At 47.3% G+C, this 27541-nt stretch overlaps 1 protein-coding gene across 3 annotated transcripts in view; it reads right to left on the bottom strand.

Moving 5' to 3' along the window:
- Positions 1 to 27541, bottom strand: part of tmem175 (transmembrane protein 175) — a 74105-nt gene that overhangs the window by 3164 nt on the left and 43400 nt on the right. For all 3 annotated transcript variants that reach the window (XM_036936506.2, XM_036936504.2, XM_036936505.2), the window contains exons 3-9: positions 17135 to 17232; positions 13456 to 13507; positions 9061 to 9096; positions 5781 to 5864; positions 4042 to 4206; positions 3099 to 3177; positions 140 to 275 (exon numbers count right to left, since the gene is read on the bottom strand). In XM_036936506.2, the coding sequence (XP_036792401.1) occupies positions 140 to 275; positions 3099 to 3177; positions 4042 to 4206; positions 5781 to 5864; positions 9061 to 9096; positions 13456 to 13507; positions 17135 to 17178 (596 nt within the window). In that variant the 5' untranslated portion in view covers positions 17179 to 17232. The remainder of the gene's footprint in view (positions 1 to 139; positions 276 to 3098; positions 3178 to 4041; positions 4207 to 5780; positions 5865 to 9060; positions 9097 to 13455; positions 13508 to 17134; positions 17233 to 27541) is intronic.

Raw genomic sequence — 27541 nt, 5'->3', positions numbered from 1 at the left:
GAGAAAGACATCTTTACCATCATTATTTTACAGGGCCTCCTCCTTGCTTAAATAAACATTTACAACTTATCAGTTAAATACATACAACAATATTCATCTTCCCGCCCGCCCGCCCGCCCGCCCAAACAGAAACACTGACCATATGTCTAAGATGAGTAGAGTAGCTACGATGGCAAACACGCCGTCGCTGAAGGCCTCCACCCTCTCCTTGCTGAGGGGTTCGTTTGGATGATACGTATAAAACATCATGGAATCAGGCGTCTCCTCCACCTGGCCTGAGGGGAGGGGTAACCAGCACAGCAACATACTTTTGGTCAAGTAGTGTATGTGGACACCTGCTCGTCAAACATCTCATTCTAAAATCACCGGTATTAATATGGTGATGTAACAGCCTCCATGTTAGGACATTGCTGCTATAACAGCCTCCACTCTTCTGGGAAGGCTTTTCCACTAGATGTTGGGACATTGCTGCTATAACAACCTCCACTCTTCTGGGAAGGCTTTCCACTAGATGTTGGAACATTGCTGCTATAACAGCCTCTACTCTTCTGGGAAGGCTTTTCCACTAGATGTTGGGACAATGCTGCTATAACAACCTCCACTCTTCTGGGAAGGCTTTCCACTAGATGTTGGGACATTGCTGCTATAACAGCCTCCACTCTTCTGGGAAGACTTTCCACTAGATGTTGGGACATTGCTGCTATAACAGCCTCTACTCTTCTGGGAAGGCTTTTCCACTAGATGTTGGGACAATGCTGCTATAACAACCTCCACTCTTCTGGGAAGGCTTTCCACTAGATGTTGGAACATTGCTGCTATAACAGCCTCTACTCTTCTGGGAAGGCTTTTCCACTAGATGTTGGGACAATGCTGCTATAACAACCTCCACTCTTCTGGGAAGGCTTTCCACTAGATGTTGGGACATTGCTGCTATAACAGCCTCCACTCTTCTGGGAAGACTTTCCACTAGATGTTGGGACATTGCTGCTATAACAGCCTCTACTCTTCTGGGAAGGCTTTCCACTAGATGTTGGAACATTGCTGCAGGGACTTGCTTCCATTCAGACACAAGCGCATTAGTGATGTTGGGCGATTTGGCCTGGCACGCAGTCTGCGTTCCAATTCATCCCAATGGTGTTTGATGGGGTTGAGGTCAGGGTCTGTGCAGGCCAGTCAAGTTCCTCCAGACCGATCTCGACAAACCATTTCTGTATGGATCTAGCTTTGTGCACGGGGGCATTGTCATGCTGAAACTGGTTGACTGAAACCCCAAACTGTTGCTACAATGTTGGAAGCACAGAATAGTCTATAATGTCATTGAATGCTGTAGCGTTAAGATTTCCCTTCACTGGAACTAAGCGTGAAAAACAGCCCGATGTGATCCTAACGTTCTCCCGCTGTCTTTCAGTCCCATGTCATTACTAACGTTCTCCCGTTGTCATGAAAAACAGCCCGAGACCATTATTCCTCCTCTACCAAACTTTACAGTTGGCACTATGCATTGGGGCAGGTAGCGTTCTCCTGGCATCCGCCAAACCCAGATTTATTCGTCAGACTGCCAGATGGTGAAGCGTGAATCATCACTCCAGAGAACTCGTTTCCACTGCTCCAGAGTCCAATGGCGGCGAGCTTTACACCACTCCAGTCGACACTTGGCTTTGTGCATAGTGATCTTAGGCTTGTGTGCGGCTGCTCGGCCATGGAAACCCATTTCAGTTGACTGGGGGGCAGCTTTAGCAGGGCAGAAATTTGACGAACTGACTTGTTTGAAAGGTGGCATCCTATGACAGTGCCACGTTGAAAGTCACGGAGCTCTTCAGTAAAGCCATTCTACTGCCAATGTTTGTCTATGGAGATTGCATGGGTGTGGCTAAAATAGCCGAAACAACTAATTTGAAGGGGTGTCCACATACATACACTATACATTATATATACAAAAGTAAAGTCAGCATAACATACAGGTGTAGAACAGCAGTCTGGGGCCTTCTATATTTGTCCTGAACACAACAGATCCAGCAGTCTGGGGGCCTTCTATATTTGTCCTGAACACAACAGATCCAGCAGTCTGGGGGCCTTCTATATTTGTCCTGAACACAACAGATCCAGCAGTCTGGGGGCCTTCTATATTTGGCCTGAACACAACAGATCCAGCAGTCTGGGGGCCTTCTATATTTGGCCTGAACACAACAGATCCAGCAGTCTGGGGGCCTTTTATATTTGGCCTGAACACAACAGATCCAGCAGTCTGGGGGCCTTCTATATTTGGCCTGAACACAACAGATCCAGCAGTCTGGGGGCCTTCTATATTTGGCCTGAACACAACAGATCCAGCAGTCTGGGGGCCTTCTATATTTGGCCTGAACACAACAGATCCAGCAGTCTGGGGGCCTTCTATATTTGGCCTGAACACAACAGATCCAGCAGTCTGGGGGCCTTCTATATTTGGCCTGAACACAACAGATCCAGCAGTCTGGGGGCCTTATATATTTGGCCTGAACACAACAGATCCAGCAGTCTGGGGGCCTTCTATATTTGGCCTGAACACAACAGATCCAGCAGTCTGGGGGCCTTCTATATTTGGCCTGAACACAACAGATCCAGCAGTCTGGGGGCCTTCTATATTTGGCCTGAACACAACAGATCCAGCAGTCTGGGGGCCTTCTATATTTGGCCTGAACACAACAGATCCAGCAGTCTGGGGGCCTTATATATTTGGCCTGAACACAACAGATCCAGCAGTCTGGGGGCCTTCTATATTTGGCCTGAACACAACAGATCCAGCAGTCTGGGGGCCTTCTATATTTGGCCTGAACACAACAGATCCAGCAGTCTGGGGGCCTTCTATATTTGGCCTGAACACAACAGATCCAGCAGTCTGGGGGCCTTCTATATTTGGCCTGAACACAACAGATCTCTTTAACTTACAAATTAAATATATTGTGATTTAACGGTAGTTAAAGTCTGTCTGTCTTCAACCTCAATGTACTGTTAGGTTATTTGTTTATACCCAACATTTGACAATCTAAATAATAAATAAAGAATCTCAACCTTATTTCAACCTAAACGTAGCAATTGGCATCCATGTATAACATACTCACCGATAGCTTTGCTGCGGCACCATTTTAGAGACTGGGAGATGTAAGGCAGGAAGATTACGATGGCTAGGATCACATAGGACTGAAAGACAACGGGAGAACGTTAGGACTGAAAGACAACGTTAGGATCACATGGGACTGAAAGACAACGTTAGGATCACGTGGGACTGAAAGACAACGTTAGGATCACATGGGACTGAAAGACAACGTTAGGACTGAAAGACAACGTTAGGATCACATAGGACTGAAAGACAACGTTAGGATCACATAGGACTGAAAGACAACGTTAGGATCACATAGGACTGAAAGACAACGTTAGGATCACATGGGACTGAAAGACAACGTTAGGATCACATGGGACTGAAAGACAACGTTAGGATCACATGGGACTGAAAGACAACGTTAGGATCACATGGGACTGAAAGACAACGTTAGGACTGAAAGACAACGTTAGGACTGAAAGACAACGTTAGGACTGAAAGACAACGTTAGGATCACATAGGACTGAAAGACAACATAGGACTGAAAGACAACGTTAGGATCACATGGGACTGAGGAGAACATCTTGTTACAAGAGGCTAAGACTATTTGAATTATTACTAAATGAATTATGTTTACAAGCAGACTGTAAAAAAACTTTGATAAAAGATATACAGAACAGATATCCCACTGGGCAAAAACTGTTTGAATCAAAACTAGATGTTGAACTGACGAGTGTGCCCAGTGAGATAAGAGCTAACCAAGATAAAATATGGTGCAGGGTTTAGTGTCATCGCTAGGAGACTATGGAGTGTCAAGTTACACCTCACTGGGGCAATAGTTCTAACAATACTGCCCTACACTCCTCACTGGGGCAATAGTTCTAACAATACACACACCTCACTTTTTAGTCCCAGAGGGGAGAAGCAGAGAAAACAAAAAGAGAAGAAGAAGACGACTGACTTACCATCTGAAAGAAGATGAATGAGAAGATACTGGCGAAGAAGCACATGATGGGGACCCTCATGATGACCTTCAGGATGTGATGTTTATAGAACACCTGGTTCTCCGACACCTGGATCTGGTCGTTGAGCAGGAACGGGCGGCTGAAGCCGTACACCACTATAACAGCCTGGGGAGGGAGGGAAGTAGAGGGGAGGGGGAGGAAGTAGAGGGGGGGAGGAAGAGGGGAGGGAGGAAAGTAGAGGGGAGGAAGTAGAGGGGAGCGAGGGAAGTAGAGGGGAGGGGGAGGAAGTAGAGGGGAGAAAGTAGAGGGGACAGAGGGAAGTAGAGGGGAGCGAGGGAAGTAGAGGGGAGGAAGTAGAGGGCAGGGGGAGGAAGTAGAGGGGAGGGAGGGAAGTAGAGGGGAGGAAGTAGATGGGGGGGGAAATAGAGGGGAGGGAGGGAAGTAGAGGGGGGAGGGAAGAAGGGAAGTAGAGGGGGGGTGGAAGTAGAGGGGAGGGAAGGAGTAGAGGGTAGGGAAGTAGAAGGGAAGTAGAGGGAAGGAGGGGAGGGAAGTAGAGAGGGAGGGAGGGAAGGAGAGAAGTAGAGGGGAGGGAGGGAAGTAGAGGGGGGGAAGGTGGGATGTAGAGGGAAGGAGGGAGGGAGGTAAGGAGAGAAGTAGAGGGGAGGGAGAGAAGTAGAGGGGAGGGAGGTAAGGAGGGAAGGGAGGTAAGGAGGGAAGTAGAGGGGAGGGGAGGGAGGGAAGGTGGGAAGTAGAGGGGAGGGGAGGGAGGGAAGGTGGGAAGTAGAGGGGAGAGAGGGAAGGAGGGAAGTAGAGGGGAGGGGAGGGAGGGAAGTAGAGAGGGAGGGAGGTAAGGAGGGAAGGGAGGGAAGGAGGGGAGGGAGGGGAGAGAGGGAAGGTGGGAAGTAGAGGGGAGGGAGGGAAGGTGGGAAGTAGAGGGGAGGGAAGGAGTAGAGTAGAGAGGGAGGGAGGTAAGGAGGGAAGTAGAGGGAGGGAGGGAAGAAGAGGGGAGGGGAGGGAGGGAAGTAGAGAGGGAGGGAAGGAAGTAGAGGAGGGGAGGGAGGTAAGGAGGGAAGTAGAGGAGGGGAGGGAGGGAAGGAGGGAAGTAGAGGAGAGGGAAGGAGGGAAGTAGAGAGGGAGGGAGGTAAGGAGGGAAGTAGAGGGGAGGGGAGGGAGGGAGGTAAGGAGGGAAGTAGAGGAGGGGAGGGAGGGAAGGAGGGAAGTAGAGGAGAGGGAAGTAGAGAGGCAGGGAGGTAAGGAGGGAAGTAGAGGGAGGGAAGGAGGGAAGTAGAGGGAGGGAGTGAGGAGGGAAGTAGAGGGAGGGAGTGAGGGAAGTAGAGGGAAGTAGAGGGGAGGGAAGGAGGGAAGTAGAGGGGAGGGAGGGAAGGAGGGAAATAGAGGGGACGGAAGGAGGGAAGTAGAGGGAAGGGAGGTAAGGAGGGAAGTAGAGGGAGGGAAGTAGAGGAGAGGGAAGGGGGAGGGGAGTGAGGGAAGGAGGGAAGTAGAGGGGAGGGAAGGAGGGAAGTAGAGGGGAGGGAGGGAAGGAGGGAAGGAGGGAGGGAGGGAAGGAGGGAAGTAGAGAGGGAGGGAGGTAAGGAGGGAAGTAGAGAGGGAGGGAGGTAAGGAGGGAGGTAAGGGATTCAACCATAGTTTTACTGTGTAATTACACCAAGAAAAACAACATGTAATGATGCGGAAGGTTGCGAGTTAAGAAATTACACACACACACAGCGTATCCTCACCTGAATGAAGCCTAACACCATGACGCAGGCACAGAACAGGAGGATTCCCAAGATGTTCTCAGGAAACGTCGCCATGAGGGAGAACTGCAGAGGAAAACAAATGGTGTGTAAAAAGGGACTGTTCTTATTGAACAAGTTCAGACAGCAACTCCCCATTTAATCTGATGACACATTTCCTACCAGTCAGCCAGCCAGCCAGCCAGCCAGGTAGTCAGTCAGTAGGGCCGGGACCATTCCAGCCAGTCAACCAGTCAGTAGGGCCGTGACCATACCAGCTAGTCAGTAGAGTCGGGACCATACCAGCCAGTCAGTCAGTAGAGCCGGGACCATACCAGCCAGTCAACCAGCCAGTAGGGCCGGGACCATACCAGTCAGTCAGTCAGTAGAGCCGGGACCATACCAGCCAGTCAGTCAGTAGAGCCGGGACCATACCAGCCAGCCAACCAGTCAGTAGGGCCGGGACCATACCAGCCAGTCAACCAGTCAGTAGGGCCGGGACCATACCAGTCAGTCAGTAGGGCCGTGACCATACCAGCCAGTCAACCAGTCAGTAGGGCCGGGACCATACCAGCCAGTCAGTCAGTAGAGCCGGGACCATACCAGCCAGTCAGTCAGTAGAGCCGGGACCATACCAGCCAGTCAACCAGTCAGTAGGGCCGGGACCATACCAGCCAGTCAACCAGTCAGTAGGGCCGGGACCATACCAGTCAGTCAGTAGAGCCGGAACCATACCGGCCAGTCAGTCAGTCAGTAGGGCCGGGACCATACCAGTCAGTCAGTAGAGCCGGAACCATACCGGCCAGTCAGTCAGTAGAGCCGGGACCATACCAGCCAGTCAACCAGTCAGTAGGGCCGGGACCATACCAGTCAGTCAGTCAGTAGAGCCGGGACCATACCAGCCAGTCAGTCAGTAGAGCCGGGACCATACCAGCCAGTCAGTCAGTAGAGCCGGGACCATACCAGCCAGTCAACCAGTCAGTAGGGCCGGGACCATACCAGCCAGTCAACCAGTCAGTAGGGCCGGGACCATACCAGTCAGTCAGTAGGGCCGTGACCATACCAGCCAGTCAGTCAGTAGAGCCGGGACCATACCAGCCAGTCAGTCAGTAGAGCCGGGACCATACCAGCCAGTCAGTCAGTAGGGCCGGGACCATACCAGCCAGTCAGTCAGTAGGGCCGGGACCATACCAGCCAGTCAACCAGTCAGTAGGGCCGTGACCATACCAGTCAGTCAGTAGGGCCGGGACCATACCAGTCAGTCAGTCAGTAGAGCCGGGACCATACCAGCCAGTCAGTTAGTAGAGCCGGGACCATACCAGCCAGTCAGTCAGTAGAGCCGGGACCATACCAGCCAGTCAGTAGAGCAGGGACCATACCAGCCAGTCAGTAGAGCCGGGACCATACCGGCCAGTCAGTAGAGCCGGGACCATACCAGCCAGTCAGTAGAGCCGGGACCATACCAGCCAGTCAGTAGAGCTGGGACCATACCAGTCAGTCAGTAGAGCCGGGACCATACCAGCCAGTTAGTAAAACCGGGACCATACCAGCCAGTCAGTAGAGCCGGGACCATACCAGCCAGTCAGTAGAGCCGGGACCATACCAGCCAGTTAGTAAAGCCGGGACCATACCAGCTAGTCAGTAGAGCCGGGACCATACCAGCCAGTCAGTAGAGTCGGGACCATACCAGTATCGCGATACAAAGCAGATTTAACTTGTTTAAGGAAAAACGGCCTTAATGTTGGTAACAAACACGTTGTCATCCACAGTTCCATGTATTTATTATCCAGGCTACATACACACACACACACAATATATATTACATAACGCAGCTTTTTAAAAGGACCAACGAGTTTTGTCTGCTTCATGTTTTTTGCCATGGACAAAATATAATGATATGGGTCTCGGCCCTATCGGTCAGTCAGTGTAAAGTTCACATCCCTCCCCTGACTGATGATACGGGTCTCGGCCCTATCGGTCAGTCAGTGTAAAGTTCACATCCCTCCCCTGACTGATGATACGGGTCTCGGCCCTATCGGTCAGTCAGTGTAAAGTTCACATCCCTCCCCTGACTGATGATATGGGTATGGTCTAGGCCCTATCGGTCAGTCAGTGTAAAGTTCACATCCCCCCCTGACTGATGATACGGGTCTCGGCCCTATCGGTCAGTCAGTGTAAAGTTCACATCCCTCCCCTGACTGATGATATGGGTATGGTCTCTGCCCTATCGGTCAGTCAGTGTAAAGTTCACATCCCTCCCGACTGATGATATGGGTATGGTCTCGACCCTATCGGTCAGTCAGTGTAAAGTTCACATCCCCCCCTGACTGATGATACGGGTCTCGGCCCTATCGGTCAGTCAGTGTAAAGTTCACATCCCCCCCCTGACTGATGATATGGGTCTCGGCCCTATCGGTCAGTCAGTGTAAAGTTCACATCCCTCCCCTGACTGATGATACGGGTCTAGGCCCTATCGGTCAGTCAGTGTAAAGTTCACATCCCTCCCCTGACTGATGATACGGGTCTCGGCCCTATCGGTCAGTCAGTGTAAAGTTCACATCCCTCCCCTGACTGATGATACGGGTATGTCTCGGCCCTATCGGTCAGTCAGTGTAAAGTTCACATCCCTCCCCTGACTGATGATACGGGTCTCGGCCCTATCGGTCAGTCAGTGTAAAGTTCACATCCCTCCCCTGACTGATGATACGGGTATGTCTCGGCCCTATCGGTCAGTCAGTGTAAAGTTCACATCCCTCCCCTGACTGATGATACGGGTCTCGACCCTATCGGTCAGTCAGTGTAAAGTTCACATCCCTCCCCTGACTGATGATACGGGTATGTCTCGGCCCTATCGGTCAGTCAGTGTAAAGTTCACATCCCTCCCCTGACTGATGATACGGGTCTCGGCCCTATCGGTCAGTCAGTGTAAAGTTCACATCCCTCCCCTGACTGATGATACGGGTCTCGGCCCTATCGGTCAGTCAGTGTAAAGTTCACATCCCTCCCCTGACTGATGATATGGGTCTCTGCCCTATCGGTCAGTCAGTGTAAAGTTCACATCCCTCCCCTGACTGATGATACGGGTATGTCTCGGCCCTATCGGTCAGTCAGTGTAAAGTTCACATCCCTCCCCTGACTGATGATACGGGTCTCGGCCCTATCGGTCAGTCAGTGTAAAGTTCACATCCCTCCCCTGACTGATGATACGGGTCTCGGCCCTATCGGTCAGTCAGTGTAAAGTTCACATCCCTCCCCTGACTGATCTAACATGATTCAGACTCACTGTGTATGGCAGAAAGGTGATCAACATCATACAAGCCTAGAAGAGAAAAAGGGAAGGTTTAGACCACAGTAAAACACATGGCTTCACTACATGGTGAATCATACCACCGTTACAATGACAGAAGTGAAACTGTTTTAGTGAGTTATTAATGAAAGGACATGTCCTATATCCTGACCAACTGGCCTGGTGCTTTGATGCTGTATCCTGACCAAGTGGCCCGGTGCTTTGATGCTAAATCCTAACCAACTGGCCCAGTGCTTTGATGCTATATCCTGACCAACTGGCCCGGTGCTTTGATGCTAAATCCTAACCAACTGGCCCAGTGCTTTGATGCTATATCCTGACCAACTGGCCCAGTGCTTTGATGCTATATCCTGACCAACTGGCCCAGTGCTTTGATGCTACATCATGACCAACTGGCCCAGTGCTTTGATGCTACATCATGACTAACTGGCCCAGTGCTTTGATGCTACATCATGACCAACTGGCCCGGTGCTTTGATGCTATATCATGACCAACTGGCCCAGTGCTTTGATGCTACATCATGACCAACTGGCCCGGTGCTTTGATGCTACATCATGACCAACTGGCCCGGTGCTTTGATGCTATATCATGACCAACTGGCCCAGTGCTTTGATGCTACATCATGACCAACTGGCCCGGTGCTTTGATGCTACATCATGACCAACTGGCCCAGTGCTTTGATGCTATATCCTGACTAACTGGCCCAGTGCTTTGATGCTACATCATGACCAACTGGCCCAGTGCTTTGATGCTATATCCTGACTAACTGGCCCAGTGCTTTGATGCTACATCATGACCAACTGGCCCAGTGCTTTGATGCTACATCATGACCAACTGGCCCAGTGCTTTGATGCTACATCATGACCAACTGGCCCGGTGCTTTGATGCTATATCATGACCAACTGGCCCAGTGCTTTGATGCTACATCATGACCAACTGGCCCGGTGCTTTGATGCTATATCCTGACTAACTGGCCCAGTGCTTTGATGCTACATCATGACCAACTGGCCCGGTGCTTTGGTGTTGTATTCTGACGGTTCATGTCCCAAAGTGGGCACACAATATAAGAGAGGTATATTGAGCCATTATGTGTTGTGATGTACTGTGATCCAGGGTTGTGTGGTGTGCTGCAGGGTGGTGTGGTGTGCTGCAGGGTGGTGTGGTGTGCTGCAGGGTGGTGTAGTGTGCTGCAGGGTGGTGTGGTGTGCTGCAGGGTGGTGTGGTGTGCTGCAGGGTGGTGTGGTGTGGTGTGCTGCAGGGTGATGTGGTGTGGTGTGCTGCAGGGTGATGTGGTGTGGTGTGCTGCAGGGTGGTGTGATGTGGTGTGCTGCAGGGTGGTGTGGTGTGGTGCAGGGTGGTGTGATGTGGTGTGTTGCAGGGTGGTGTGGTGTGATGTGGTGTGCTGCAGGGTGGTGTGGTGTGGTGCAGGGTGGTGTGGTGTGCTGCAGGGTGGTGTGATGTGCTGCAGGGTGGTGTGGTGTGGTGCAGGGTGGTGTGTGGTGTGCTGCAGGGTGGTGTGGTGTGCTGCAGGGTGGTGTGATGTGCTGCAGTGATGTGCTGTGGTCATCCTGTCTGGGTTGGTGCCCCCCCCCTTGGGTTGTGCCGTGGCGGAGGTCTTTGTGGGCTATACGTAAGTTGGTAAGTTGGTGGTTGAAGATATCCCTCTAGTGGTGTGGGGGCTGTGCTTTGGCAAAGTGGGTGGGGTTATATCCTTCCTGTTTGGCCCTGTCCGGGGGTGTCCTCGGAGTGGGCCACAGTGTCTCCTGACCCCTCCTGTCTCCAGTATTAGCCTCCAGTATTTATGCTGCAGTAGTTTATGTGTCGGGGGGCTAGGGTCAGTTTGTTATATCTGGAGTACTTCTCCTGTCCTATTCGGTGTCCTGTGTGAATCTAAGTGTGCGTTCTCTAATTCTCTCCTTCTCTCTTTCTCTCTCTCGGAGGACCTGAGCCCTAGGACCATGCCCCAGGACTACCTGACATGATGACTCCTTGCTGTCCCCAGTCCACCTGGCTGTGCTGCTGCTCCAGTTTCAACTGTTCTGCCTTATTATTATTCGACCATGCTGGTAATTTATGAACATTTGAACATCTTGGCCATGTTCTGTTATAATCTCCACCCGGCACAGCCAGAAGAGGACTGGCCACCCCACATAGCCTGGTTCCTCTCTAGGTTTCTTCCTAGGTTTTGGCCTTTCTAGGGAGTTTTTCCTAGCCACCGTGCTTCTACACCTGCATTGCTTGCTGTTTGGGGTTTTAGGCTGGGTTTCTGTACAGCACTTTGAGATATCAGCTGATGTACGAAGGGCTATATAAATACATTTGATTTTGATTTGATTTGTGGTGTGCTGCAGGGTGGTGTGATGTGGTGCAGGGTGGTGTGATGTGGTGTGTTGCAGGGTGGTGTGGTGTGATGTGCTGCAGGGTGGTGTGGTGTGGTGCAGGGTGGTGTGATGTGGTGTGTTGCAGGGTGGTGTGGTGTGATGTGGTGTGCTGCAGGGTGGTGTGGTGTGGTGCAGGGTGGTGTGGTGTGGTGTGCTGCAGGGTGGTGTGATGTGCTGCAGGGTGGTGTGGTGTGGTGCAGGGTGGTGTGTGGTGTGCTGCAGGGTGGTGTGGTGTGCTGCAGGGTGGTGTGGTGTGCTGCAGGGTGGTGTGGTGTGCTGCAGGGTGGTGTGGTGTGATGTGGTGTGCTGCATGGTGGTGTGGTGTGGTGCAGGGTGGTGTGGTGTGCTGCAGGGTGGTGTGGCGTGCTGTGGTGTGCTGCAGGGTGGTGTGGTGTGCTGCAGGGTGGTGTGGTGTGATGCGGTGTGCTGCAGGGTGGTGTGGTGTGCTGCAGGGTGGTGTGGTGTGATGCGGTGTGCTGCAGGGTGGTGTGGTGTGCTGCAGGGTGGTGTGGTGTGCTGCAGGGTGGTGTGGTGTGCTGTGGTGTGCTGCAGGGTGGTGTGGTGTGCTGCAGGGTGGTGTGGTGTGGTGTGCTGTGGTGTGCTGCAGGGTGGTGTGCTGTGGTGTGCTGCAGGGTGGTGTGGTGTGCTGTGGTGTGCTGCAGGGTGGTGTGGTGTGCTGCAGGGTGGTGTGCTGCAGGGTGGTGTGCTGCAGGGTGGTGTGGTGTGCTGCAGGGTGGTGTGGTGTGGTGTGCTGCAGGGTGGTGTGGTGTGCTGCAGGGTGGTGTGGTGTGATGTGCTGCAGGGTGGTGTGGTGTGCTGCAGGGTGGTGTGGTGTGCTGCAGGGTGGTGTGGTGTGCTGCAGGGTGGTGTGGTGTGGTGCGCTGCAGGGTGGTGTGGTGTGGTGCAGGGTGGTGTGGTGTGCTGCAGGGTGGTGTGGTGTGCTGTGGTGTGGTGTGCTGCAGGGTGGTGTGCTGCAGGGTGGTGTGGTGTGATGCGGTGTGCTGCAGGGTGGTGCGGTGTGCTGAAGGGTGGTGTGGTGTGCTGCAGGGTGGTGTGGTGTGCTGTGGTGTGCTGCAGGGTGGTGTGGTGTGCTGCAGGGTGGTGTGGTGTGCTGTGGTGTGCTGCAGGGTGGTGTGGTGTGCTGTGGTGTGCTGCAGGGTGGTGTGGTGTGCTGCAGGGTGGTGTGGTGTGCTGTGGTGTGCTGCAGGGTGGTGTGGTGTGCTGTGGTGTGCTGCAGGGTGGTGTGGTGTGCTGCAGGGTGGTGTGGTGTGCTGCAGGGTGGTGTGGTGTGCTGCAGGGTGGTGTGGTGTGCTGCAGGGTGGTGTGGTGTGATGTGGTGTGCTGCAGGGTGGTGTGGTGTGCTGTGGTGTGCTGCAGGGTGGTGTGGTGTGCTGCAGGGTGGTGTTCTGCAGGGTGGTGTGGTGTGATGTGGTGTGCTGCAGGGTGGTGTGGTGTGCTGCAGGGTGGTGTGGTGTGCTGCAGGGTGGTGTGCTGTGGTGTGCTGCAGGGTGGTGTGGTGTGCTGCAGGGTGGTGTGGTGTGCTGTGGTGTGCTGCAGGGTGGTGTGCTGCAGGGTGGTGTGGTGTGATGTGGTGTGCTGCAGGGTGGTGTTGTGTGGTGCAGAGTGGTGTGGTGTGCTGTGGTGTGCTGCAGGGTGGTGTGGTGTGCTGCAGGGTGGTGTGGTGCGATGTGGTGTGCTGCAGGGTGGTGTGGTGTGCTGTGGTGTGCTGCAGGGTGGTGTGGTGTGCTGCAGGGTGGTGTGCTGCAGGGTGGTGTGGTGTGCTGCAGGGTGGTGTGCTGCAGGGTGGTGTGGTGTGATGTGGTGTGGTGTGCTGCAGGGTGGTGTGGTGTGCTGTGGTGTGCTGCAGGGTGGTGTGGTGTGCTGCAGGGTGGTGTGCTGCAGGGTGGTGTGGTGTGATGTGGTGTGCTGCAAGGTGGTGTGGTGTGCTGCAGGGTGGTGTGGTGTGGTTTTGAGAACCAGTAGTTCTTACTAGATTGAGAAGTGCAAGGCAGTCATCAATACGTTCAATGACTTGAAATAACCTGTAAAAACACAGAGAGAGAAAGACGTGACCATCAGAGCATCTCTGAATGGTCAGACATGATACTCTTTAACGCAGCAGTCAGTCCTTCCTTCCTTCCTACCTTCCTTCCTTCCTTCCTTCCTACCTTCCTTTAAGTTATCACAGATCTCAAATAAAATAACATTTTATTAGTCACATGCGCCGAATACAACAGGTGTAGTAGACCTCACCGTGAAAATGCTTACTGACGAGCCCCTAACCAACAACGCAGTTTAAAAAAAAATACAGATAAGAATAAGAGATAAAAGTAACAAGTAATTAAAGAGCACCAGTGAAAAATAACAATATATACAGGGGGTACCGATACAGAGTCAATGTGCAGGGGCACCAGTTAGTTGAGTTAGTATGTACATGTAGGTAGAGTTATTAAAGTGACTATGCATATATGACAACAGAGAGTGGCAGTGGTGTGGAGAGGGGGCAGTACAAATAGTCTGGGGAGCCATTTGACTAGATGTTCAGTAGTCTTATGGCTTGGGGGTAGAAGCTGTTTAGAAGTCTCTTGGACCCAGACTTGGCGCCCCGGTACCGCTTGCCGTGCGGTGACAGAGAACAGTCTATGACTAGGGTGGCTGGAGTCTGACAACTTTTAGAGCCTTCCTCTGACACCGCCTGGTATAGAGGTCCTGGATGGCAGGAAGCTTGGACCCAGTGATGTACTGGGCTGTTCACACTACCCTCGGTAGTGCCTTGCGGTCGGAGGTCGAGCAGTTGCCATACCAGGCGGCGATGCAACCAGTCAGGAAGCTCTCGATGGTGCAGCTGTAGAACCTTTTGAGGATCTGAGAACCCATGCCAAATATTTTCAGTCTTCTGAAGGGGAATAGGTTTTGTCATGCCCTCTTCACAACTGTCTTGGTGTGCTTGGACCATGTTAGTTTGTTGGTGATGTGGACACCAAGGAACTTGAAGCTCTCAACCTGCTCCACTGCAGCCTCGTCAATGAGAATGGGGGGTGTGCTCGGTCCTCCTTTTCCTGTAGTCCACAATCATTTCCTTTGTCTTGATCACATGGAGGGAGAGGTTGTTGTCCTGGTACCACACGGCCAGGCCTCTGGTCTCCTGCCTATAGGCTGTCTTGTCGTTGTCGGTGATCTGGCCTACCACTTGTGTCATCGGCAAATTGAATGATATTGTTGGAGTCGTGCCTGGCCTTGCAGTCATGAGTGAATAGGGAGTACAGGAAGGGGCTGAGCATGCACCCCTGAGGGGCCCCTGTGTTGAAATTCAGCATGGCGGATGTGTTGTTGCCTACCCTTATCACCTGGGGGCGGCCCGTCAGGAAGTCCAGGATCCAGTTGCAGGGGGAGGTGTTTAATCCCAGGGTCCTTATTGATGTAGCTTATTGATGAGCTTTAAGGACACTATGGTGTTGAACGCTGAGCTGTAGTCAATGAATAGCATTCTCACATAGGTGTTTCTTTTGTCCAGGTGTGAAAGGGCAGTGTGGAGTGCAATAGAGATTGCATCATCTGTGGATCTGTTGGAGCGGTATGAAAATTGGAGTGGGTCTAGGGTTTCTGGCATAATGGTGTTATTGTGAGCCATTACCAGCCTTTCAAAGCACTTCATGGCTACGGACGTGAGTGCTACAGGTTGGTAGTCATTTAGGCAGGTTACCTTAGTGTTCTTGGGCACAGGCACTATGGTGGTCTGCTTAAAACGTGTTGGTATTACAAACTCGGACAGGGAGAGATTGAAAATGTCAGTGAAGACACTTGATAGTTGGTCAGCGCATGCTCACAGTACACGTCCTGGTAATCCGTCTGGCCCTGCGTCCTTGTGAATGTTGACCTGTCTAAAGGTCTTACTCACATCGGTTGCGGAGAGCGTGATCACACAATCGTCCGGTACAGCTGGTGCTCTCATGCATGTTTCAGTGTTATTTGCCTCGAAGCGAGCATAGAAGTAGTTTAGCTCATCTGGTAGGCTCTTGTCACTGGGCAGCTCTCGGCTGTGCTTCCCTTTGTAGTCTGTAATAGTTTACAAGCCCTGCCACATCCGACGAGTGTCGGAGCTAGTATGATTTGATCTTAGTCCTGTATTGACGCTTTGCCTGTTTGATGGTTCGTCAGAGGGCATAGCGGGATTTCTTATAAGCTTCCGGGTTAGAGTCCCGCTCCTTGAAAGCGGCAGCTCTAGCCTTTAGCTCAGTGCGGATGCTGCCTGTAATCCATGGTTTCTGGTTGGGGTATGTACGTGCAGTCACTGTGGGGACGACGTCATCGATGCTTTATTGATGAAGCCAATGACTGATGTGGTGTACTCCTCAAGGCCATTGGAGGAATCCCAGAACATATTCCAGTCTGTGCTAGCAAAACAGTCCTGTAGTTTAGCATCTGCTTCATCTGACCACTTTTTTATCGATCTGGTCACTGGTGTTTCCTGCTTTAATTGTTGCTTGTCAGCAGGAATCAGGAGGATGGCATTATGGTCAGATTTGCAAAATGGAAGGCGAGGGAGAGCTCTGTATGCGTCTCTGTGTGTGGAGTAGAGGTGGTCCATACACATTTAACATGCTGATAGAAATTTGGTAAAACGGATTTAAGTTTCCCTGCATTAAAGTCCCCTGCTACTAGGAGCGCCGCCTCTGGGTGAACGTTTTCTTGTTTGCTTATGGCGGAATACTGCTCATTCAATGTTGTCTTAGTGCCAACCTCACCACTGTTCTATCCTGCCGGTACAGCGTATAACCAGCCAGCTGTATGTTGATATTGTCGTCGTTCAGCCAGGACTCCATGAAGAATAAGATGTTACCGTTTTTAATGTCCCGATGATAGTTTAATCTTCCACGTAACTCGTCGATTTTATTGTCCAAAGGTTGCACGTTTGCTAGCAGAATTGAGGGAAGTGGGGTTTTATTCGCCCGCATTCGAATTCTCAGGAGGAAGCCCGCTCTCCGGCCCCTCTTTACGCAGATCATGGGGGTCGTGGCCTGTTCCCGAAGGACCGTATATCCTCCGCCTCGTCAGAGTTGTGAAAGAAGAAAAATTATTCTGCTAGTCCGTGGTGAGTAATCGCATTCCTGATGTCTAGAAGTTATTTTCAGTCATAAGAGATGGTAGCGGCAACATTATGCACAAAATAAAAATATATATATTTTTTTAAACTAAGTTACAAACAAAAAAAAAACAGTTGGGGGGGGGACGTAAAACATCTGCCTTCTGCTCCAGCGCCATCTTACTTTATCCAATCTAAATGAGTTTGACTAGTTTTGTGCTAACCTTGTGTAACAGTAGAACTTTATACCGTCCCCTCGCCCCCATACCCGGGCGCGAACCAGGGACCCTCTGCACACATCGACAACAGTCACCCTCGAAGCATCCTTTACCCATCGCTCCACAAAAGCCACTGCCCTTGCAGAGCAAAGGGGAACCACTACTTCAAGGTCTCAGAGCAAGTGACGTCACCGATTGAACCGCTATTTAGCGCGCAGCACCGCTAACTAAGCTAGCCGTTTCACATCCGTTACACTTGCTTACACCTATCCAATCAATATAGGCTAACTTTGTGCTTACCTCAATAAAACAAGAAACAAAAGGTTTATTTGAACAGGGCATATGATAATCATGACCTATGACCTTACCTGATATGAGCAGCCCATGCTACGGTCACTATGAGGAAGGTCATCAGGTACACAGCTATCTTGGTGGTGAGCAGAACCTGCAGACTCTCCTTCAATTCCTACCAGACAGACAGACAGATACTTTTTATTCAAGAGTTTCATCAGATGTTTCTGTATCAATTTTCAGAATATATTATTGGGGGTGGGTATAATTTGTGGAACGTTCCAACAGGAATCCGTTCCAAAAACTTCGTAAATAACAAGGTTGCCAACAAGCAACGCATACAGAGTCGTATAACAGTAGAATGAGATACCGGGTAGGGAGTGAGCTATGTAATTACGTTTTTCACTCACCACGTTTATTCGGAAAAAATGTCTCTTCGTTCTAGTAGCCTCCACCATTTCTCATTCATTGGTTTAGTTATTATTTCCGGTGTTCCTGCATTTGCGGGTGAACTCTGATGCGCCTCAATTGGGGAATCGCTGTGGTTGAAATGTAACTAATGACCGCAAGCCCCAGTATTTTATTAGCTAGGTGGCTTGTACACAATTGTTACCGATGATACTGTATATACCTACTCGTACTACAGAAGCATGCATTGTATTTTGCCAAGTTCTGTGTTAATCCTTTCCCCCAAATATAGCAGGTAACTTGTGTCTATGTCGATGTTTTTGAGTTCATCTTGCCTAGTTAAATATAGATAAAATAAATTAGAACATGTCAAATATATACTTTGACCTATTTCAGGTAATCCCAAGATGCTTGATTCACTACACTTGCTTTTGAATAACTTTCCAGTCGTTTTTGCTTTACATTCCGACTTTTGAACGTCTGTTTATTGGACATATATATTAGTGTCTAATAAAAAATAGCAACTTATGTAAAGCATCCCATCTGTGTTAAGGTTAAAGTGTGTGTATATATATGTATATATATATATATATGTGTGTGTGTGTAGTGTAGGTCTTCTTGATGTCCACTAGGTGTCAGCACAGCTTCAATAATGTCACACCTGGTTCACAACATGTTTTTCATGTGTAACAAATCAAATTGTATTTGTCACATGCGCCGAATACTACATGTGACTGACTACCTTACAGTGAAATGCTGAAATGAAGCCCTTAACCAACAATGTAGTTGTAATAAAAATGTGTTAAATAAGAAATAAAAGTAACAAATAATTAAAGATCAGCAGTAAAATAAAAAATAGCAAGGCTATATACATGGGGTACCGGTGTTCCTTTCAAGTCCAGTGGTGTAAATTACTTAACAAAAATGTATTTAAACTACTCCACTACATTTTGTTAATATCTGTTTTTTTTGTATCTGTACTTTTACACTCTGTTTCTTTACAACATTCAATTTTACTTTGCCACATTTTTAAACAAATTCATATATTTTTTACTCCATACAGTTTCCCTGGCACCCAAAAGTACTTTATGCATTTGAATGCTAAACCGGACAGGAAAATGGTCCAATTCACACACTTATCAAGAGAACATCCCTACTGCCTCTGATCTAGCGGACTCACTAAACACATGCTTCGTTTGTAAATTATGTCTGAGTGTTCCCATGGCTATTTCATAATTAAAAATACAAGAGAATTGTGCTGTCTGGTTTGCTTAATATATGGAAGGTCAAATAATTTATACTTTTACCACTGACACTTAAGTATCTTTTAGCAATGAGGTTTCCTTAGTATTTTACTGGTTCACTTTTACTTGAGACATTTTCTATTAACATATCTTTACTTTTACTCAAGAATGACAATTGGGTACTTTTTCAACCACTGTTCAAGAAGTTTAGCACCCAATACCCAACATTCACTTGGTGGCTTGAAGTAGGAGTGCTGAACTAGGATCTGTTTAGCATTTGTGAGTAGAATGAATAACATTACTTTGACGGGGGTGTGGGGGGTACTGATTCCAGTTCAGCATTCTTAGCCTGAGACATTTCATAAATGCGTACAGAGGAGCACTTTTCTACGATCAGCTTTGCCTAGATCATTCTGAATCAGTTGTCTCTGGAATAACTTTATATGGACAGCGGTGGGTTTGTTTGTAGATCAGCACTCCTTCTCAACACCAGTTGCTGTACCCTAACATTTTATTATCCAATTTCCCTTAATGTCTATGTCCTTCCGGAAACCCACCTCAACATTGTTCTGTCAAGGCAACAAAAGCAAGTTGGCATGCTCTTGAAATGAATTTAACTCACAACCTCTCCTTTGGGAATTCACCACCATATCTACAACTATTTTTAAACTATCTTAACATGTGGCTTTCTTCAGGCGGACCAAGACTAGGAACACTTTTGAATGGTCTACAAAGAATGGCCCCAGGTAAAAGTTGGCTTTTACAGAGTATGTTTGTATTGTTACTCCACAGCATAGTATGTTATCACAACTCTACTGAAATGACATTTGAAACAAGGTGTCACTTCATTCTTGCTTTTTGATGGGAACCTAGCCCCTTTTCCCCTACATACCTCTGGTTTGCTCTTTCAGACCCACAAAGGCAACAAGAAAGAAGTTGCTACATTAACTGTTTCTCTGGGATTTGAACTAGGGGGTACATACCTCAAGTTAGCTCTTTCATGACAACAAAAGGCAACATCAAAAATGGCTCTCTAAAAAATGCTCTCCTCAGATTTGAACTCTCAAAGTCTGGTTTGGGAAGCAAACGCCATAACCACTACTCTACCAGAGAGACAGGGAATAGATGTTAAGGGGTACTTTGAAATGCACACATCAAAGACAACATTTCAGAGGTTAGAGAATGGTGTGGGGGCTTGTACTTCTTGGGTCCCCCAACCGTTCCTCAATCTTCTTTTGATGACTACAAACAGAGATTATGAATCTTCAAAACCTACACTATAGGATGGATGTGTTTAGGAACAGGGGACGAAATTCGAAAGAGGCGTATTTCCAATTACCAACAAATAGACCCTAGAAATGTTATTCCAAAATCTTAATATTGGAACTTTGGCCCTTCATTTGCCTACTACTGCCTATAAGCTATCATAACACGTGGGTTTTTTCTTGGGGACAAGGTATCGGAACGCTTTTGAATGGTCTACAAAGCATGCCCCCAGGTCAAAGTTGGCTTTTGCAGACAAGGATAATATATTGTTACTCCACGACATAGTATGTTATCACAACTCTATTAAAAGGACATTCTGTACAAGGTGTCACTTCAGTCTTTCTATTTGATGGGAACTACCCCTACCCCCCAACAAACCTCAAGTTAGTTCTTTCATGCCAACAAAAGGCAGAATCAAAAATGGCTCTCTAAAAAATGCTCTCCTCAGATTTGAACTCTCAAACTCTGGTTTGGGGAGCGAATACCATCACCACTACTCTACCAGAGAGACAGGGAATAGATGTTAAGGGGTACTTTGAAATGCACACATCAAAGACAACATTTCAGAGGTTAGAGAATGGTGTGGGGGCTTGTACTTCTTGGGTCCCCCAACCGTTCCTCAATCTTCTTTTGATGACTACAAACAGAGATTATGAATCTTCAAAACCTACACTATAGGATGGATGTGTTTAGGAACAGGGGACGAAATTCGAAAGAGGCGTATTTCCAATTACCAACAAATAGACCCTAGAAATGTTATTCCAAAATCTTAATATTGGAACTTTGGCCCTTCATTTGCCTACTACTGCCTATAAGCTATCATAACACGTGGGTTTTTTCTTGGGGACAAGGTATCGGAACGCTTTTGAATGGTCTACAAAGCATGCCCCCAGGTCAAAGTTGGCTTTTGCAGACAAGGATAATATATTGTTACTCCACGACATAGTATGTTATCACAACTCTATTAAAAGGACATTCTGTACAAGGTGTCACTTCAGTCTTTCTATTTGATGGGAACTACCCCTACCCCCCAACAAACCTCAAGTTAGTTCTTTCATGCCAACAAAAGGCAGAATCAAAAATGGCTCTCTAAAAAATGCTCTCCTCAGATTTGAACTCTCAAACTCTGGTTTGGGGAGCGAATACCATCACCACTACTCTACCAGAGAGACAGGGAATAGATGTTAAGGGGTACTTTGAAATGCACACATCAAAGACAACATTTCAGAGGTTAGAGAATGGTGTGGGGGCTTGTACTTCTTGGGTCCCCCAACCGTTCCTCAATCTTCTTTTGATGACTACAAACAGAGATTATGAATCTTCAAAACCTACACTATAGGATGGATGTGTTTAGGAACAGGGGACGAAATTCGAAAGAGGCGTATTTCCAATTACCAACAAATAGACCCTAGAAATGTTATTCCAAAATCTTAATATTGGAACTTTGGCCCTTCATTTGCCTACTACTGCCTATAAGCTATCATAACACGTGGGTTTTTTCTTGGGGACAAGGTATCGGAACGCTTTTGAATGGTCTACAAAGCATGCCCCCAGGTCAAAGTTGGCTTTTGCAGACAAGGATAATATATTGTTACTCCACGACATAGTATGTTATCACAACTCTATTAAAAGGACATTCTGTACAAGGTGTCACTTCAGTCTTTCTATTTGATGGGAACTACCCCTACCCCCCAACAAACCTCAAGTTAGTTCTTTCATGCCAACAAAAGGCAGAATCAAAAATGGCTCTCTAAAAAATGCTCTCCTCAGATTTGAACTCTCAAACTCTGGTTTGGGGAGCGAATACCATCACCACTACTCTACCAGAGAGACAGGGAATAGATGTTAAGGGGTACTTTGAAATGCACACATCAAAGACAACATTTCAGAGGTTAGAGAATGGTGTGGGGGCTTGTACTTCTTGGGTCCACCAACCGTTCCTCAATCTTCTTTTGATGACTACAAACAGAGATTATGAATCTTCAAAACCTACACTATAGGATGGATGTGTTTAGGAACAGGGGACGAAATTCGAAAGAGGCGTATTTCCAATTACCAACAAATAGACCCTAGAAATGTTATTCCAAAATCTTAATATTGGAACTTTGGCCCTTCATTTGCCTACTACTGCCTATAAGCTATCATAACACGTGGGTTTTTTCTTGGGGACAAGGTATCGGAACGCTTTTGAATGGTCTACAAAGCATGCCCCCAGGTCAAAGTTGGCTTTTGCAGACAAGGATAATATATTGTTACTCCACGACATAGTATGTTATCACAACTCTATTAAAAGGACATTCTGTACAAGGTGTCACTTCAGTCTTTCTATTTGATGGGAACTACCCCTACCCCCCAACAAACCTCAAGTTAGTTCTTTCATGCCAACAAAAGGCAGAATCAAAAATGGCTCTCTAAAAAATGCTCTCCTCAGATTTGAACTCTCAAACTCTGGTTTGGGGAGCGAATACCATCACCACTACTCTACCAGAGAGACAGGGAATAGATGTTAAGGGGTACTTTGAAATGCACACATCAAAGACAACATTTCAGAGGTTAGAGAATGGTGTGGGGGCTTGTACTTCTTGGGTCCCCCAACCGTTCCTCAATCTTCTTTTGATGACTACAAACAGAGATTATGAATCTTCAAAACCTACACTATAGGATGGATGTGTTTAGGAACAGGGGACGAAATTCGAAAGAGGCGTATTTCCAATTACCAACAAATAGACCCTAGAAATGTTATTCCAAAATCTTAATATTGGAACTTTGGCCCTTCATTTGCCTACTACTGCCTATAAGCTATCATAACACGTGGGTTTTTTCTTGGGGACAAGGTATCGGAACGCTTTTGAATGGTCTACAAAGCATGCCCCCAGGTCAAAGTTGGCTTTTGCAGACAAGGATAATATATTGTTACTCCACGACATAGTATGTTATCACAACTCTATTAAAAGGACATTCTGTACAAGGTGTCACTTCAGTCTTTCTATTTGATGGGAACTACCCCTACCCCCCAACAAACCTCAAGTTAGTTCTTTCATGCCAACAAAAGGCAGAATCAAAAATGGCTCTCTAAAAAATGCTCTCCTCAGATTTGAACTCTCAAACTCTGGTTTGGGGAGCGAATACCATCACCACTACTCTACCAGAGAGACAGGGAATAGATGTTAAGGGGTACTTTGAAATGCACACATCAAAGACAACATTTCAGAGGTTAGAGAATGGTGTGGGGGCTTGTACTTCTTGGGTCCCCCAACCGTTCCTCAATCTTCTTTTGATGACTACAAACAGAGATTATGAATCTTCAAAACCTACACTATAGGATGGATGTGTTTAGGAACAGGGGACGAAATTCGAAAGAGGCGTATTTCCAATTACCAACAAATAGACCCTAGAAATGTTATTCCAAAATCTTAATATTGGAACTTTGGCCCTTCATTTGCCTACTACTGCCTATAAGCTATCATAACACGTGGGTTTTTTCTTGGGGACAAGGTATCGGAACGCTTTTGAATGGTCTACAAAGCATGCCCCCAGGTCAAAGTTGGCTTTTGCAGACAAGGATAATATATTGTTACTCCACGACATAGTATGTTATCACAACTCTATTAAAAGGACATTCTGTACAAGGTGTCACTTCAGTCTTTCTATTTGATGGGAACTACCCCTACCCCCCAACAAACCTCAAGTTAGTTCTTTCATGCCAACAAAAGGCAGAATCAAAAATGGCTCTCTAAAAAATGCTCTCCTCAGATTTGAACTCTCAAACTCTGGTTTGGGGAGCGAATACCATCACCACTACTCTACCAGAGAGACAGGGAATAGATGTTAAGGGGTACTTTGAAATGCACACATCAAAGACAACATTTCAGAGGTTAGAGAATGGTGTGGGGGCTTGTACTTCTTGGGTCCCCCAACCGTTCCTCAATCTTCTTTTGATGACTACAAACAGAGATTATGAATCTTCAAAACCTACACTATAGGATGGATGTGTTTAGGAACAGGGGACGAAATTCGAAAGAGGCGTATTTCCAATTACCAACAAATAGACCCTAGAAATGTTATTCCAAAATCTTAATATTGGAACTTTGGCCCTTCATTTGCCTACTACTGCCTATAAGCTATCATAACACGTGGGTTTTTTCTTGGGGACAAGGTATCGGAACGCTTTTGAATGGTCTACAAAGCATGCCCCCAGGTCAAAGTTGGCTTTTGCAGACAAGGATAATATATTGTTACTCCACGACATAGTATGTTATCACAACTCTATTAAAAGGACATTCTGTACAAGGTGTCACTTCAGTCTTTCTATTTGATGGGAACTACCCCTACCCCCCAACAAACCTCAAGTTAGTTCTTTCATGCCAACAAAAGGCAGAATCAAAAATGGCTCTCTAAAAAATGCTCTCCTCAGATTTGAACTCTCAAACTCTGGTTTGGGGAGCGAATACCATCACCACTACTCTACCAGAGAGACAGGGAATAGATGTTAAGGGGTACTTTGAAATGCACACATCAAAGACAACATTTCAGAGGTTAGAGAATGGTGTGGGGGCTTGTACTTCTTGGGTCCCCCAACCGTTCCTCAATCTTCTTTTGATGACTACAAACAGAGATTATGAATCTTCAAAACCTACACTATAGGATGGATGTGTTTAGGAACAGGGGACGAAATTCGAAAGAGGCGTATTTCCAATTACCAACAAATAGACCCTAGAAATGTTATTCCAAAATCTTAATATTGGAACTTTGGCCCTTCATTTGCCTACTACTGCCTATAAGCTATCATAACACGTGGGTTTTTTCTTGGGGACAAGGTATCGGAACGCTTTTGAATGGTCTACAAAGCATGCCCCCAGGTCAAAGTTGGCTTTTGCAGACAAGGATAATATATTGTTACTCCACGACATAGTATGTTATCACAACTCTATTAAAAGGACATTCTGTACAAGGTGTCACTTCAGTCTTTCTATTTGATGGGAACTACCCCTACCCCCCAACAAACCTCAAGTTAGTTCTTTCATGCCAACAAAAGGCAGAATCAAAAATGGCTCTCTAAAAAATGCTCTCCTCAGATTTGAACTCTCAAACTCTGGTTTGGGGAGCGAATACCATCACCACTACTCTACCAGAGAGACAGGGAATAGATGTTAAGGGGTACTTTGAAATGCACACATCAAAGACAACATTTCAGAGGTTAGAGAATGGTGTGGGGGCTTGTACTTCTTGGGTCCACCAACCGTTCCTCAATCTTCTTTTGATGACTACAAACAGAGATTATGAATCTTCAAAACCTACACTATAGGATGGATGTGTTTAGGAACAGGGGACGAAATTCGAAAGAGGCGTATTTCCAATTACCAACAAATAGACCCTAGAAATGTTATTCCAAAATCTTAATATTGGAACTTTGGCCCTTCATTTGCCTACTACTGCCTATAAGCTATCATAACACGTGGGTTTTTTCTTGGGGACAAGGTATCGGAACGCTTTTGAATGGTCTACAAAGCATGCCCCCAGGTCAAAGTTGGCTTTTGCAGACAAGGATAATATATTGTTACTCCACGACATAGTATGTTATCACAACTCTATTAAAAGGACATTCTGTACAAGGTGTCACTTCAGTCTTTCTATTTGATGGGAACTACCCCTACCCCCCAACAAACCTCAAGTTAGTTCTTTCATGCCAACAAAAGGCAGAATCAAAAATGGCTCTCTAAAAAATGCTCTCCTCAGATTTGAACTCTCAAACTCTGGTTTGGGGAGCGAATACCATCACCACTACTCTACCAGAGAGACAGGGAATAGATGTTAAGGGGTACTTTGAAATGCACACATCAAAGACAACATTTCAGAGGTTAGAGAATGGTGTGGGGGCTTGTACTTCTTGGGTCCCCCAACCGTTCCTCAATCTTCTTTTGATGACTACAAACAGAGATTATGAATCTTCAAAACCTACACTATAGGATGGATGTGTTTAGGAACAGGGGACGAAATTCGAAAGAGGCGTATTTCCAATTACCAACAAATAGACCCTAGAAATGTTATTCCAAAATCTTAATATTGGAACTTTGGCCCTTCATTTGCCTACTACTGCCTATAAGCTATCATAACACGTGGGTTTTTTCTTGGGGACAAGGTATCGGAACGCTTTTGAATGGTCTACAAAGCATGCCCCCAGGTCAAAGTTGGCTTTTGCAGACAAGGATAATATATTGTTACTCCACGACATAGTATGTTATCACAACTCTATTAAAAGGACATTCTGTACAAGGTGTCACTTCAGTCTTTCTATTTGATGGGAACTACCCCTACCCCCCAACAAACCTCAAGTTAGTTCTTTCATGCCAACAAAAGGCAGAATCAAAAATGGCTCTCTAAAAAATGCTCTCCTCAGATTTGAACTCTCAAACTCTGGTTTGGGGAGCGAATACCATCACCACTACTCTACCAGAGAGACAGGGAATAGATGTTAAGGGGTACTTTGAAATGCACACATCAAAGACAACATTTCAGAGGTTAGAGAATGGTGTGGGGGCTTGTACTTCTTGGGTCCCCCAACCGTTCCTCAATCTTCTTTTGATGACTACAAACAGAGATTATGAATCTTCAAAACCTACACTATAGGATGGATGTGTTTAGGAACAGGGGACGAAATTCGAAAGAGGCGTATTTCCAATTACCAACAAATAGACCCTAGAAATGTTATTCCAAAATCTTAATATTGGAACTTTGGCCCTTCATTTGCCTACTACTGCCTATAAGCTATCATAACACGTGGGTTTTTTCTTGGGGACAAGGTATCGGAACGCTTTTGAATGGTCTACAAAGCATGCCCCCAGGTCAAAGTTGGCTTTTGCAGACAAGGATAATATATTGTTACTCCACGACATAGTATGTTATCACAACTCTATTAAAAGGACATTCTGTACAAGGTGTCACTTCAGTCTTTCTATTTGATGGGAACTACCCCTACCCCCCAACAAACCTCAAGTTAGTTCTTTCATGCCAACAAAAGGCAGAATCAAAAATGGCTCTCTAAAAAATGCTCTCCTCAGATTTGAACTCTCAAACTCTGGTTTGGGGAGCGAATACCATCACCACTACTCTACCAGAGAGACAGGGAATAGATGTTAAGGGGTACTTTGAAATGCACACATCAAAGACAACATTTCAGAGGTTAGAGAATGGTGTGGGGGCTTGTACTTCTTGGGTCCCCCAACCGTTCCTCAATCTTCTTTTGATGACTACAAACAGAGATTATGAATCTTCAAAACCTACACTATAGGATGGATGTGTTTAGGAACAGGGGACGAAATTCGAAAGAGGCGTATTTCCAATTACCAACAAATAGACCCTAGAAATGTTATTCCAAAATCTTAATATTGGAACTTTGGCCCTTCATTTGCCTACTACTGCCTATAAGCTATCATAACACGTGGGTTTTTTCTTGGGGACAAGGTATCGGAACGCTTTTGAATGGTCTACAAAGCATGCCCCCAGGTCAAAGTTGGCTTTTGCAGACAAGGATAATATATTGTTACTCCACGACATAGTATGTTATCA

Source organism: Oncorhynchus mykiss, chromosome 11, assembly GCF_057628025.1.
Source record: "Oncorhynchus mykiss isolate SJ-2025 chromosome 11, ASM5762802v1, whole genome shotgun sequence".
Taxonomy (NCBI): domain Eukaryota; kingdom Metazoa; phylum Chordata; class Actinopteri; order Salmoniformes; family Salmonidae; genus Oncorhynchus; species Oncorhynchus mykiss.
Note: the sequence above shows the minus strand (reverse complement) of the source record. Positions and strands in the feature narration are given on the sequence as shown.